Source organism: Osmerus eperlanus, chromosome 12 (assembly GCF_963692335.1).
Source record: "Osmerus eperlanus chromosome 12, fOsmEpe2.1, whole genome shotgun sequence".
Lineage (NCBI taxonomy): Eukaryota > Metazoa > Chordata > Actinopteri > Osmeriformes > Osmeridae > Osmerus > Osmerus eperlanus.
The window spans coordinates 2648526-2662426 of NC_085029.1; the positions used below are offsets into that span (position 1 = coordinate 2648526).

Below are 13901 nucleotides of genomic sequence, written 5' to 3' on the forward strand. Positions count from 1 at the left end.
AGTAAGATAATTCACGTGCAAGTAGTCCCTCCCACCCCCACCCCGCCCCGAACTGTCCCAACGGCCCAAATGTTTCTCATCTTCACCTTCAACAACATCCCCATCATCACCGTCATTGTCTTTTCCCTGTCTGTCGCTCATCATCACCATCATCCTCACTACTATGTTTTCTATTTGCCGTCTTTCAAGATGTCAGCTATTAAGATTGGAAGGGGCTCTTTGTTAAATGTCTGTGTGTACACTTGTTTATGTATCTGTTGTGTGTGTGTGTGTCTGTGTGACACAGCAGCCTTGGTGTGGCTGGTGTCTGTAGGTAGCTTCTGATTTCTCTGTCCCTCTCCTGGTGGAAGTCTCTCTGGTCTCCATCCAGTCTCTCTGGTCTCCATCCAGTCTCTCTGGTCTCCATCCAGTCTCTCTGGTCTCCATCCAGTCTCTCTGGTCTCCATCCAGTCTCTCTGGTCTCCATCCAGTCTCTCTGGTCTCCATCCAGTCGGTATTCATGGTGCACAGAATGTCCAGGCACCACAAGCAACACGTCCAACACACAGCACTCCAGACCTCGGCCAACTGTTCCACCCAGTCATCAACCATGTCCACCCTGACTTCTTGTCCTGTAACCCTGTCGGGTGCTTTTCACCCAGAATTCCTCTCTCTCTCTCCCTTCCTCCTTCTCTCTCTCGCTCTCTCTCTTTGTCTCTATTCAAGAAGCCCCATTTGGGTATGTGTGAGAGAGAGGTGGAAGATTCATCCCTTTGGCTGGGAGTGGGTTCGCAGTTCAAACACACTGTCAGTTCTTCCCACAGGACACTGCAGCGTGCATCAGTTTAAGTCCTCCTCAATCTCTCTGAGTTCAGAGAAATAGTTCCTATAGGGGTTTGTTCCTGTGCTAGTCCTGGTCTGGGAGTCTTGTGTGACTGGGTTGGCTGGGATACATGTTGTGCATCCACAACAGAGTCTGTTCATGAGTTAATACTGTACAACACGGGTCCCTGCCCTGTGGCCTGTCTCTGCATGTGTGTTTCTGCTCAAATGTGATGTGTGTAAGTCCGTTTGTGCTTGAGTGGCATGTATGTATGCGTGTTTGTGCTTGAGTCTGTGTGCGTGTATACTGCCAGAGTCAAATCATCATAACATTAGAATGTGTACCTTGTCGAGCATCTGAATATATATATGTCTATGTTTGTATATATATAGCACATAATATAGAAGTGTTTGAGCGTGTGTGTGTGTGTGTGAGCGTGTGTGTGTGTGTGTGTGTGTGTGTGAGCGAGCGCCATCTCAGACGTAGTACTCCTTGTCCTTGTTCTTCTTGTTCTTGGAGATCTTGGCAATGCCGAGCGGCTTGTCCTTGGCGCGAGCGGCTTGTCCTTGGCGCTGCCATTGGGCTGCGTGGCCGAGTTGCTGATGTAGTTGCGGCTCTCGTCCACATGGTAGGAGCCCTCGTCGCGGTTGCGGTACTTGTACATGGCGTAGAGCAGGATGAGGATGCAGAGGGCGGCCGCTGCCACGATGCCCACCACCATGCCTGTGGTGCTGCTGCTCTCACGCACCACGTCAGACGTCCCCGGGAAGGGCTTCACCTCCGGGAGGGGCGGGCGAGCTGGGGGGGGGGGGGGGGAGAGAGTTAGAGAGAGAGTGAGATAGAGAGAGAGAAAGACAGAGTTAGAGAGAGAGAGAGAGAGTGAGAGAAAGAAAGAAAGAGAGAGGAAAAAGAGAAAGAAAGAGAGAGAGAAAGAGAGAGAAAGAGAGAAAGAAGGAGAGGAGAGAAGAGAAGAGGAGAGGAGGAGAGGGGAGGAGAGAAGAGGAGTGAGGAGGAGAGAGCAAGAGAGAGGAGGAGAGAGGAGCGAGGAGGAGAGTACCAACCTGAGCTGGGGTCACAGAGGTCGATGTCCTCGTCATCGCTGGGACACTCCGCCGACGCCACCAGCAGGTCATCTGTTGACTGCAGAGGAACATGGAGAGGGGTCACCAACCGAACACGCACACTCGCTCTCACACACACACAGTCTGATCTGGCAGTGTGTCCTTACAGCATTTAGTAGTATGGCATGTTTCCCACAGCATCAGATCAAAGACAGATTCCTCTACACGCGTGAACACACACTTCCTGTCCTGTAACACACTCCCTCCATCCCTGCTCTCACACACCGCTTCTCTGCCACTGCCCTCAGGGACTGGCCTCTTGCCAAACCATGGAGAAGACAAGAAACAGAGAGAGAGAGAGACAGGGAGAGACAGGGAGAGCGAGAGAGAGAGAGAGACAGGGAGAGCGAGAGAGAGCGAGAGCGAGAGCGAGAGCGAGAGCGAGAGCGATAGAGAGAGAGAGAGAGAGAGAGAGAGAGAGAGAGAGAGAGAGAGAGAGAGAGAGAGAGAGAGAGAGAGAGAGAGAGAGAGAGAGAGAGAGAGAGAGAGAAGAGGGGGAGAGAAAGGAGGAGGAGGACAGAGGCTCCCAACTGTGATCCAACTGCCGTGCTTATCTTTCTCCACCTCTTCTCCTCCTCCTTCTCTTCTCCCCCTCCCTCTGTTGTTCACCCTCTCTGTCTCTGCGTTTTCTGCTAACACGTAAATGCTCTTCAACAGACTGATGGTATTCCATGTATTCCATGAGACTGTTGAAGTTGTAAGGGGACGCTTAATGTCAGTAATCCTTCCCTCTTCACCTCCTCCATGTCTCCTTATCCCCCTACTCCCCCCCTCCCCCTCTCTCTTTGGCAGTTCCATCCTCTCTCTCTCTCTACTCTCCAGTCCTGCTTCTGTTGCCATGGAAACTCTTAAGTTCAGGCCGTTAAAAATGACGAAGTACAGAGTGTTCGTCTCTGAGGGACCTTAGCATTGATTTACCATTCCTGCCTGAGAGAGAGAAAGAGAAAGAGAGAGAGGGAGAAAGGAAAAAGAGGGAAAAAGAGAGTACAAGAAAAAAGAGGGGTGGAGAGACTGAGAGAGGTGGAGCATGCGTGAGAGAGAATGAACAAAAGAAAGAGAACGCAGGGGATGTAAAAACAAGAGAGACTTCAAAGGGCCGAGGCTTAAGTTAACACAGCAGTAATGGAGGCTCGCATATTCATGAGGCTGAGTTAGACATCGGCCGCCTCAACACTCATTATCACTGAAACATGAGTGTGTGTTCCAGTCTGACTCTGCGCCAGCGCTGATCAACATGGCAGCGTGATGCAGTGCAGTAGTCATAACTAACCCACACAATAAAGAGACACTACAAGACTGCTCACATACACAGTCCCTGAACCGAACCACTACCAGAACTGGATTAGGACAGAAACTCGATAGCAGCCTCATAAAAGGTTCTTTCATCAACCCATCTTTCTATTTATCCCTCTTTCCATCCCTCTTTCTCTCTCTCTTCCTAGGTCTCTCTTTCCATCCCTCTTTCTCTCTCTCTTCCTAGGTCTCTCTTTCCATCCCTCTTTCTCTCTCTCTTCCTAGGTCTCTCTTTCTATCCCTCTTTCTCTCTCTCCTTCCCTGAATCAGAAGTTCTAAGCTGGCTGGGCTGCTGGACAGTGTGGGCTTGGTCTGGTCCACTGGAGTTCTGATCATCTTATCTCTCTCTGGCTCTCTCGCCAGCATCACACTGTCACCCTGTCAAAGCCCATTCTGGAAGGTTGTTGTGAATCTCATCAATACTTGTGCCCCCGGGGGCGGGTGTGCAGCTAGTCTGGCTAAAGAAAACAGACACAAGCAGTCGTGAGGATGAGGCCTCGACACACACATCCACGTGCTGCTCCCGTCCTCCAACTATTAAAGACTTTGTTCATAGCTTGTCTTACACTGTTGATCATGGAAGACCCTCCCCCACTCTACATGTGACACCAAATGAGCTGGTGTTTGTGACATCATCCTGTCAGCTGACTTGGGGTGTCAACATGCTAGTGCCTCTCTACAGCTGTCAGTCGCTCCAAACGCAACCACGGACTGTGAAAACACATCGCAGGTCAATCGCATCTAGAAATGACAATCAAAGGAAAGCTGTCGATGAGTCCTACATTCAGGGAGACGCATGCAGATTTGCTTTCCACCTACTGTAACCCCCCCCCCCCCCATGTCACTCCCTCCATCCCTCCATCCCTCGCTTGTCTTTGTCTGGCAACAAAGTCTGCATCTCTGCATCACACAAAGAGATAGAGACACACAGGAGTGAGAGCTCCAGAGAAAGAAAAGGAGAGACAAAGCAAGATAAAGAGAAAGATAGAGGGAGATAATGGCTGAGAAAGAGACGAAAAAACAGAGAGACGGAGACAGAGACAGAAAGATACAGAGAGGTAGGGCTGCATTATAAAAGATCAAAAATATGTCTACCTGAGTAGCTGAACAATGCCATCGTGCATCCATGGCTCCCTGACTGCCTAGTTCACACATAGGGACATACACCTGTACACACACACACTCAGAAAACACCGGCCGTCCTGGAGATGCAGACACACACTGAATCTCTCTCTCCCTCCCTACCTAAGTCTGCTCATGCTCTGCTGGTCTGTTTCTGCCTATGCTTCACACTCTCGCTCTCTCTCTCTCGCTCTAGATCTGTAGCTGGCTGAGCTAGCGTGCGAGACGAGGATCTCGATGAGTGAAGAGCCACTCTGCAGATGCTCTGATACGCACTCACACACACACACACACACACAAGCCTGACGGCACAGCCTATCACTGCACCTCACAGAGAGAGAGAGAGGGCGGGAGGGAATGAGAGAGAGAGAGAGGGCGGGAGGGAATGAGAGAGAGAGCGAGAGAAAGAGAGAGAGAGAGAGAGAGAGAGAGAGAGAGAGAGAGAGAGAGAGAGGGCGGGAGGGAAAGAGAGAGGGAGAGAAGAAGGGAGGGAGTGATAGACAGTCAAGGTAATGAGGCAGAGAGAGGCTTGAGAGAGGAAGGTAAGATAGAGTGAAGGGGATAAAGGGAGGAACGGGGAGAGAAGGAGGGAAAGACAGATAAGGGGATGAAGGGAGAGAGAGAGAGAGAGAGAGGGATGGAGGTGTTAAAGACAGCGTGTAGATCTGTCTGGCTCACCAGATGAACACATCCAATCACATGACCTGGTGAGTGAGAACATTCTACCTTAGCTTGTATAATCATCGAACGCACACACTCAGAAGCAAACACACATTTGCACAACATCTAGCATCAAAAATTAGAAATCGCAAAACACACCATCTTGTTTGTGCACACACAAACACACACACTCTCTCTGGGCTATAATGTATTATTCATAACTTAGACTTCATAAAAAATATCTCCAACCTCAAGACTGCAGGGGGAAACATTTATAACACAAGCTCGCACACACACACGCACACACACACACCAATATAGAGGCACAGAACGACTCCCAAGGGTAAACTTGCTTTGCTTGGCCCATTTATGGCCAGAGTGAAGGCAGACACACACCTACACACACACACCTACACACACACACCTACACACACACACCTACACACAGAGACAAACACAGACACTTAATCGATTTGGTGATTTAACCAATAAGATTGTGGTTTGGGAAACGACTCCTTCTTATGATGCAACACCCAGTAACCAAACACTCGTCCTTAGAGCTGGAGACAATGCACCTGTGTGTGTGTGTGTGTGTGTCAGTGAGTGAGAGAGTGGGTAGTCTGTGTGTGTGTGTGTGTGTTTGAGTGACTGTGCGTGTGTGTTTGCACTTGCACAGGAGGACAGCTTGGTTGCTAGGTAACCTAGTGGATGGTTGAGATTATTTTACAACACACACACACTCACACAGACACAGAAGCGTACACACAATGCACCACATTGAGCGTCAGTCTGACCTGATTCCCATCCATAGTTATTGACTCCTCTGCACTGCTCTGCATACCAAATACAGCAGCAAACACTGAACATAGCCTCCGGACTACACACACACACACACATGCATGCACACAAACGCATAAACACGCACACTCACAAACACACGCACGCACACACATATACAGGTTTCAGAGAAAAAGAAGACACACAAACGCACACCACACACACACACACACTCACAAACACAGGTTTCATTGGTGTGAAAAAGCTGAGAAATACACTGTCACTCAAATCCTGCATCCATCCAACTCACACATCCATTATTGATGCTTGAGGCTTAGCTCACAGCTCTGCATTCCATTATTTATGTCTGAGACAGCTGGTGAGTTATACACAGAGGAATTATTCAGCACTGAAACAGAAAGATAGAAAAAGAGATGGAGAAACTGAAAGATAATAGAGAGAAATAGAGAGAGAGTGAGAAACAGAGAGTGAGAGAAAGACGGAGAGCGAGAGAGAAGGAATAGAAGAGGGTTTCACTATCTCCATGGCAACTCCCATCACTGGCAAATATATATTTTTCACAGTGCGGCAGACATAGTGTTTCATAACAAATTCAGAGCAGCCCTCACACCTTAGTACACTTTCACACTCACACTCACACTCACACTCACACTCACACTCACACTCACACTCACACTCACACTCACACTCACACTCACACTCACACACACACACACACACACACACACACACACACACACACACACACACACACACACACACACACACACATTAGAACTAGTAATTTTGCAGGATATGTGGCTTCCTTTCAGTTCAAACTAGACCAACGATTTAAATACTGCAGTTTCCCTTCCAGCATAAATCATCAGAGTGCCACCACCCAGACTGCCCGACGATAGTGAGGTCATACTGCTGGTGATCAGGCGCTTTTCTCCATCCTGTCATCCTTCACCACCTCCCCTCACCTGTAGGGTAGTGCCCTGTTTCCGGTTGGTTGCTGTTGTGGTCGTGATGTCACTGATGGAAGGGGCGGAGTCCGAGCGGTTGCCGGCGGCGGCGCTCGACTGCGGGGTGATGGAGGAGGAGGGCATGTCTCCGACCAATCGGGCGCTGCCGTCCACGCGGATGTGGGGGTGTCCCTCGGCGGCCATGTTGAGGATGCGCAGGCCGTTGTAGTAGAGGCCCGACAGCTGGCCCTGGAACATCCCCACACCGCGCCCCCCCCCTCCCACCTGCACCGTGGTCTGGCTGTTGAAGATGGTCAGCTGACGACCTGGACACACACACGTGCACACGTACCCGGTCGCACACCCACGCAAGCACACAAGCAAAGACACACACGCGCACGCAATCACACAGCAAAGAGCGTTTGAGTGTTACACAACGGAGCATCTCCCAAACTCTGAGATGAGGATGAGACGCAGAAGCTTTGAAGGACAAGTCAAGGTGGAGTCAAGGTGGTGCTGAGCGAGGTGGAGGTGTGCTGAGCGACGGGGGGGACGGGGGGGACGGGGGGGGGGGTAGAGGTGAGGAAGCAAAGAGGGAGAAAGGGGGGAAGAGCAGAAGAAAAAGAAAGATGGCTGCCATGGACATGACTGGAGAGTGAGTCATCATGTTTCACAAGAGCAAGACACAGGCAGACACAGAGTCCAGATGCAGTTATACATTAACCCAGGAAACATGCACAGGTCCCAACTCTTCTCAAGAGACCTCATTCTATTTAAGGAGTTCTGGTGAAAGTTTAATGAGGTCAACTTTTACTTGGTTTCAAAACAAACATACTCTATTAAATAATGACAAATTTACATATAATACAGTGCTTTGCATTACAATACTTTACTTTGGCATAATTCTTTAGGTGAATCCTTTAAAGTTTACCATTGGAGAAAATTACTTATTACAGAATCTTAATGGGGCCCATTTTTTATCAGTACTTTCACTAGTTTCTGATTTATTCAGATTTATCTGTGCGTTGTCCCTTTAATCTCATATTATCAAACCACTATCACCTTTCACAGGCACTGCAGAAACTCAGTATTACACTCTACAGGTATAGCTGCTAAGTTTTAAACTTAGTTATGGATTTAGGATTTTAGACGTTAGTTGATGGTGCACAGGTATCAACTTGCTTCAGAATTGTACGTTTTTAAGCTGAAACTTTTAATGAATTTTAATCAGTGTTTTTACCTTTGTCGAGTAGCCAATCGTCAACTACTCGACCGAGCCGATAGGGGATTCGCTGTCTGGCGATGGCCAGGCGCTCGTTATCATTGTTACCTTTAATTTAGAGATGAAAACACAGTAATTACGCACATCCAAACGAGGTACAGGAGCTGGATACAACAAGAACAGCAATGAAAAGAAAGTAATTGTCTGCCCATTGTCAGCTGATTGTGACCTGGGACCTGTATCAAAGGCGTTCGGTGCAGCGATTCCGTCTCAGCTTTATTGACACTGTCGGAAAGTGAGCAGACTTTTACTCTCTGTTCATTAGCTTTGATTTAAAGAGACATTCCAGGGGTTAACATCTGCAAGAGCACAGGGTGAATCTGCCACAGAATATACTGTCTGAGTTTAGAGACATAGGTTACATAAGAGCCCTCACACACACCTCTCAACCAACTAGCGTTTATCATTTTGCCTGCTAGCTGTCTAGCTTCCCATATCAGCGAAAAACGTTGAAACTAAATATCTTAAATTACAACTTTAACGATGAAATATAGTAAAACAACAGATATAAAATGTTTCAAAACCAAAGACTAAGTTCAAACAAATACATTCCTGTTCCTTTGGTATTTTTTTTTCATTTTAGTTATACATTTCCTCAGCATATGTATGGATTTTAAGTTGCTGTTTGTCACAATGCACCAACTGTTATTAATGTCTTTTATGATAAGAAAACAAGTTCTACCTGAATTGAATATTTTCATAGATAAGGTACATTTTACACTATTTAACATAACACATAATGACCATTCATAGGAGTAAAAGCTACTGTTATCAACAAAAAGCTCATTTTGTTATTTTAAACATTAAAATATCAAAACATCCATCCATTATCTTTAAGTATAATATAAAACAAGTTTTCAGAAACAACATCACCAACAGGAAAGTAATAAAGTTGTTATCTGCATTAATGTGCACAGTACAATAGCCTTGAATGGACTAAACCATGAAGTCAGGGGGCGTGGGTGTGCCCCAGGCAGTGTTATGATTGGGTGACCCCGGGGGCAGTGCTGGTTGGTGGGTGCGGGGCCTACCAGAGGGGTAGCGTTCGATGACGGGCAGGTCGTCCAGCTGAAGGGTGGCATTGCCTCCGCTGCGGGTGAAGCGGACGATGTGGTACTTCCCGTCGTTGACAAACTTGGAGCTCTCCTCAATGTTGATGTCGTCCGTGCCAACGTTGAACACTACCCTTATGTTGCCCTTGTCCTGGAGGAACAGCACACAACAGCATTACTGCATGTGTGTGTGTGTGCATGTGTGTTTGTGTCTGCTTGGGTAATGAATAATGTGTGTGTGTATGTGTACGTGTGTGTGTTTGTGTCTGTTTGAGTATTAAATAATGTGTGTGTGTGTGATATGTGAAGATGTGTGACACGCATGTCTGACTAGTGAGTGTCTGTGTGTGTGTGTGGGATTTGTATACTGTATGTGAGTGTGTGTGAAAATGTGAGTATGTGTGTGTGTATGTATGTGAATCTGTGAGTATGTGAGAGTGTATATGTGTGTGTATATACAGCTCTGGAAAAATGTAAGAGACCACTGAACCTTTTTCTTTTCTTTTCCAAAACATTGATACTGCAAGTTGAACTCTTCTGTTCCTCAATAAAAATGTTCCTTATCAACGTTTTTTGGAAAGGAAAGAAAAAGGTGCAGTGGTCTCTTACATTTTTCCAGAGCTGTATATGTCTGAATATGTGAGAGTGTATATGTGTGTATCAGTGAGCATGTGTGTATGTGTGTGTGTACTGACTATCTGCAGCTGCAGGTAGTCTCCCAGGCCCGTGGCACTGTCCACCCTGAGCAGCGTGGCTTGTTTCTGCTGGCTGCTGAAACCCAACGCCAGGCGGTCAGCTCTCGTGCTGGGCCTCTCGTTAGGGGGCCACGTATACACCACCATGCCCCCGTCACGGCCAAAGATGTATGTGGTACCAGCTGCTCACACGCACACACACATATATATATATATATATATATATATATACAGTCACGCATGAGAAAATAAAGACTCAGGTTTACAGAATCTTGTGTCTACGACTGAAGTATGATGAAGTGTTATTTTTCAGCAGTGTGCACTGCCCTCTTGTGTAGACAATGTGTAACACCATGCGTACAGCACTGCTACAATTCTGAAGCTAACACACGACCGAACTGCTCCAGACAGGAAGTGAGGAACAGGAAGCTGGAAGTAGCGAGGCTCACCGTCGTTGCAGAGCGGCCCTCCGAATGACGTCATGCTGCAGTCGCAGCTGAAGCCCTCCCACAGCTGCAGACACACCCCCTGGTTAGAACAGGAGTCCTCCTGACAGGTGGTGCTGGGGCCTGGACACACACAGAGACATACACACACAGAGAGAGAGACACACAGGGATAGAGACAGAGAGAGAGAGAGAGAGAGACAGAGAGAGAGAGAGAGAGAGACAGAGAGAGAGAGAGAGAGAGAGAGACAGAGAGAGAGAGAGAGAGAGAGAGAGAGAGAGAGAGAGAGAGAGAGAGAGAGAGAGGGAGAGAGAGGGCGAGGGAGAGAGTAAAAAAGAAGAATAGAAAAAGAAGTAAAATAATTAGAAATGATTATAGAGCAGATACAGGCCTTGACTTAATCATGACACAACCCCTGTGCAGTCACACAAGAAGTGTAACAGCAGACCAGTGCCTGTGATCTCGTTCAGCCTAAAGTCTCTCCTAGCACAGGTGTGTGTGTGTGTGTGTGTAGAGGCCTGTGGAGGACTAAAGTATACAGCATGGTTAGTTTCATTAGTAATTTTAGTAACAGGCTGACTACAGGGGTTGGGCAGTCGGAAGGCCTAAATGGCCTCTTCTGGCAGTAGGGGTAATATCTAGGAATCGAATCACTAATAAAACTATATTCTAACTCCACCAATCCCAAAGCATCTGTTTTAGGAGGCATACAAACAGGCCTCAAGGCTGTGCAAATTTGTCAAATCTGCAATGATTCTTCACTTCATGGAACTTGAACCGAGCCTGACTCTGCTATGAATATAGATACTGACATCTGGTGGGGACATGCAGCACTGCGGGCTGGGAGAGGAAGGGGCGGGGAGGGGTTCTCAAACATAAGAGGGCGTGGATATGTTTAAGCGGGTTGGGTTATAGGTAGGTGGGAGGGGTTAGAGACATGCCAGTACTGCTGGTGATCGTGGAGGAGGCGTGGTCAAACTCGAACTGAAGTGGTGGTGATGTCACTAGCGTGATGTGTTTACTATGGCCGCCAGGAGAGAACAGATCAGCGCTGGGTCACCCCTGACCCCTGGATCCTAGGGATCCACACAACACTGACACAGTGGGCTGAGGGTGGGGAAGGAAACACACACACTCCCAGACACTCTCACACGCACACATGCGCACACAGAGTGATCTACCTTTCAAGTCAGCTTTCATCAATGCAACTTTTGTCAGCCAAACAAAAAAACAAGCAAAATAAGTTAGATGGTTAGTAAAAGCCGACAGATGCCAGTGAAATTCACTTTGATAGATAGATAGATAGAGAGAGAAAGAGAGAGATAAAGAAAAGTCAGGAAAAGAGAGTGAGTAACAGAAAAGCAGATGGTATGTCTGAAACAGTGGCCAGCTGGGGGAAAGCAAAATGGAGGGAAACAAACAAGTAAAAAGGAAAAACTAAAATAAAAATGCCTGTTATGCAGTGGCATGAGGTCAGGTCCAGATTTAGCGGTGTGTGTACAGAGTGTGAGAGTGTGTGTGTGTACAGAGTGTGAGAGTGTGTGTGTACAGAGTGTGAGAGTGTGTGTGTACAGAGTGTGAGAGTGTGTGTGTACAGAGTGTGAGAGTGTGTGTGTACAGAGTGTGAGAGTGTGTGTGAGTCTCACCTTCACAGCCTCTCTCCACCTGTCCCGTGGTTGCTAAGGCATCCGCCAACAGGTCAGGAAGACGTCCGTTGAGGTCCACTGTTGCCAGGCAACCCTGGAACCCCTCCCGGGAGTGAACGAGCTTGGGCAAATCCTTGTACATCTCCTTGGCCACGCCCCCTACATAAAGGTCACCTATGGGAGCAAGGACAGCGTGAGTGACATTTTCATGAGGCAATACTGAGCCTTCTTGAAGATGGGCTGTCTAGCTGGTATTTACTAGATGTTCTAAACTACATGTGTGGGTTTGTCTCAGTGCGTGTTGGGGTCAGAGTTCGGGTCAGGGAGAGGGATAACAGACAGAACTAGTGCGGTACCAGACACTGGTGGAGTCAGATGGCTGAGCGGTTAGGGAATCGGGCTAGTAATCAGAAGGTTGCTGGTTCGATTCCCTGGTTGTGGCAAGGCACTTCACCCTACTTGCCTCGGGGGGAATGTCCCTGTACTTACTGTAAGTCGCTGTGGATAAGAGCGTCTGCTAAATGACTAAATGTAAAATGTAAATGAACGCTCGCAAAATGACATGAATTTGGTGACTTGCTCACGCAATTCATCTGGAAGTCGGTGAGACCGGTTCCACCATGTGGGGGGAATAATTGCACAGTTGAGTAAATGGCTGGTACCTCTAATCAATCAGTTGTCCAACAGTACAAAATGCGATGTTGTTTGAAAATATGTGAGTAGGCTAACTATGCAGGGATTTAAAACAACCTAAATTCACGAGGCTGAGATGAAAGTTCACCGACATAGAGACCCCCGTCCAGAAAGGCATTGTCATGCAGCCAAATAGTCTTTCTATTACAGCTTGTGGCTTTGACTGAATGTGTATTGTCTCAGACAGGAACTGTGTACAGTATGGTGTGATGAACCAGGTCTCCTATAAGAGCGTCTGCCAAATGACTAAATGTATCAGCGACACATCCAGATGTTGTAATATAGAGCGCCTGGTGCGGAAACACCAGCCTATATCCTTGTTGAGAGACCACTTGTTTTTAATGCATGAATTCAATCACTCAATCAATCACTCAATTACGGTCTGGAGGGCATTTAATCTACATATTTAGAATGAGTTAGCAAATTCTCCAAATATTGCCTAAGGTGAGAGTTTGATGAAAACAACGCTTTTTGTACCATGTCTGTACATTTTGGTCAAAGTAAATCTTCATACCATTAAATGACCTAGATTGACATGCATGTGTCTCTCCAAAATAATAAAAGACTATGTGTTTCCACTGAAGGAGAATCCTGTTCTGAGCCAAGGCAATACTGTAGACATGAGTGACTTACCCTCTGGTGTGCAAACAATCTGAACATTTACACAAAGGAAACTCACGCAATGTACATGGCCTATTGCTCTATAAATGAATGTGCTTGGTTGACTGGTTGACGGGCTTTATTTGAATGGTGGTTTTGGAGCAGGACTGCTCTAATGCATGACTCTTCCTCCAGACACATCCTCCCAACACACCCAGATCACATCCTCTGGACGCTAACACACCTTATGTGGTATCAAAAGTATCAAATGGTTGGAGCCGGACTAGTTTGACAGCTTAATAGACTAAAGTGGCAGATACATTTTACCGAGAGTGTGAGAGAGAGGGAGAGAGAGAGAGGGAGAGAAAGATAGAGAGAGATAGGGCGGTTCACACACCCTTCAGGTCCAGGTTCTTGGCCCCCATGGTGGTCTGGGTGGTGACCTTGGTGTCGATCTTGACGGTGTGCAGGTTGTTGGTGTCTCTGGAGACGAGGACGTTGTGCCAGTGGTTGTCGTTGAGGGGCGTGTTGGAGTTTCCTTTGATGAGGTGGGCCCCATTGCCCAGATCAGAGATGTAGTGCAGGTAACTGACACACACACACACACACAGGTTAGATCATTCCTCATGTTAAACATGACCGCCACATTGGAAGTCTCCTGGGTATCTGGGTGTAGTGTGTCTTTCAGGGAGGTAAGAATAATAAACAACATTAAGATAGACATACATTCATCAAATGCTAGGA

The 13901-nt window shown here is 47.4% G+C and overlaps 1 protein-coding gene across 1 annotated transcript in view; it reads right to left on the reverse strand.

The window, feature by feature from the left end:
• Nucleotides 1-1137: 1137 nt before the first annotated feature.
• nrxn1a (neurexin 1a) overlaps nucleotides 1138-13901 on the reverse strand; it is a 56444-nt gene continuing 43680 nt past the window's right edge. Inside the window, 10 exon segments of the mRNA XM_062474120.1 lie at nucleotides 1138-1359; nucleotides 1362-1600; nucleotides 1864-1942; nucleotides 6762-7069; nucleotides 7984-8073; nucleotides 9057-9228; nucleotides 9773-9954; nucleotides 10222-10341; nucleotides 11865-12038; nucleotides 13555-13745. Of these exon segments, the coding sequence (XP_062330104.1) occupies nucleotides 1279-1359; nucleotides 1362-1600; nucleotides 1864-1942; nucleotides 6762-7069; nucleotides 7984-8073; nucleotides 9057-9228; nucleotides 9773-9954; nucleotides 10222-10341; nucleotides 11865-12038; nucleotides 13555-13745 (1636 nt within the window). The 3' untranslated portion in view covers nucleotides 1138-1278.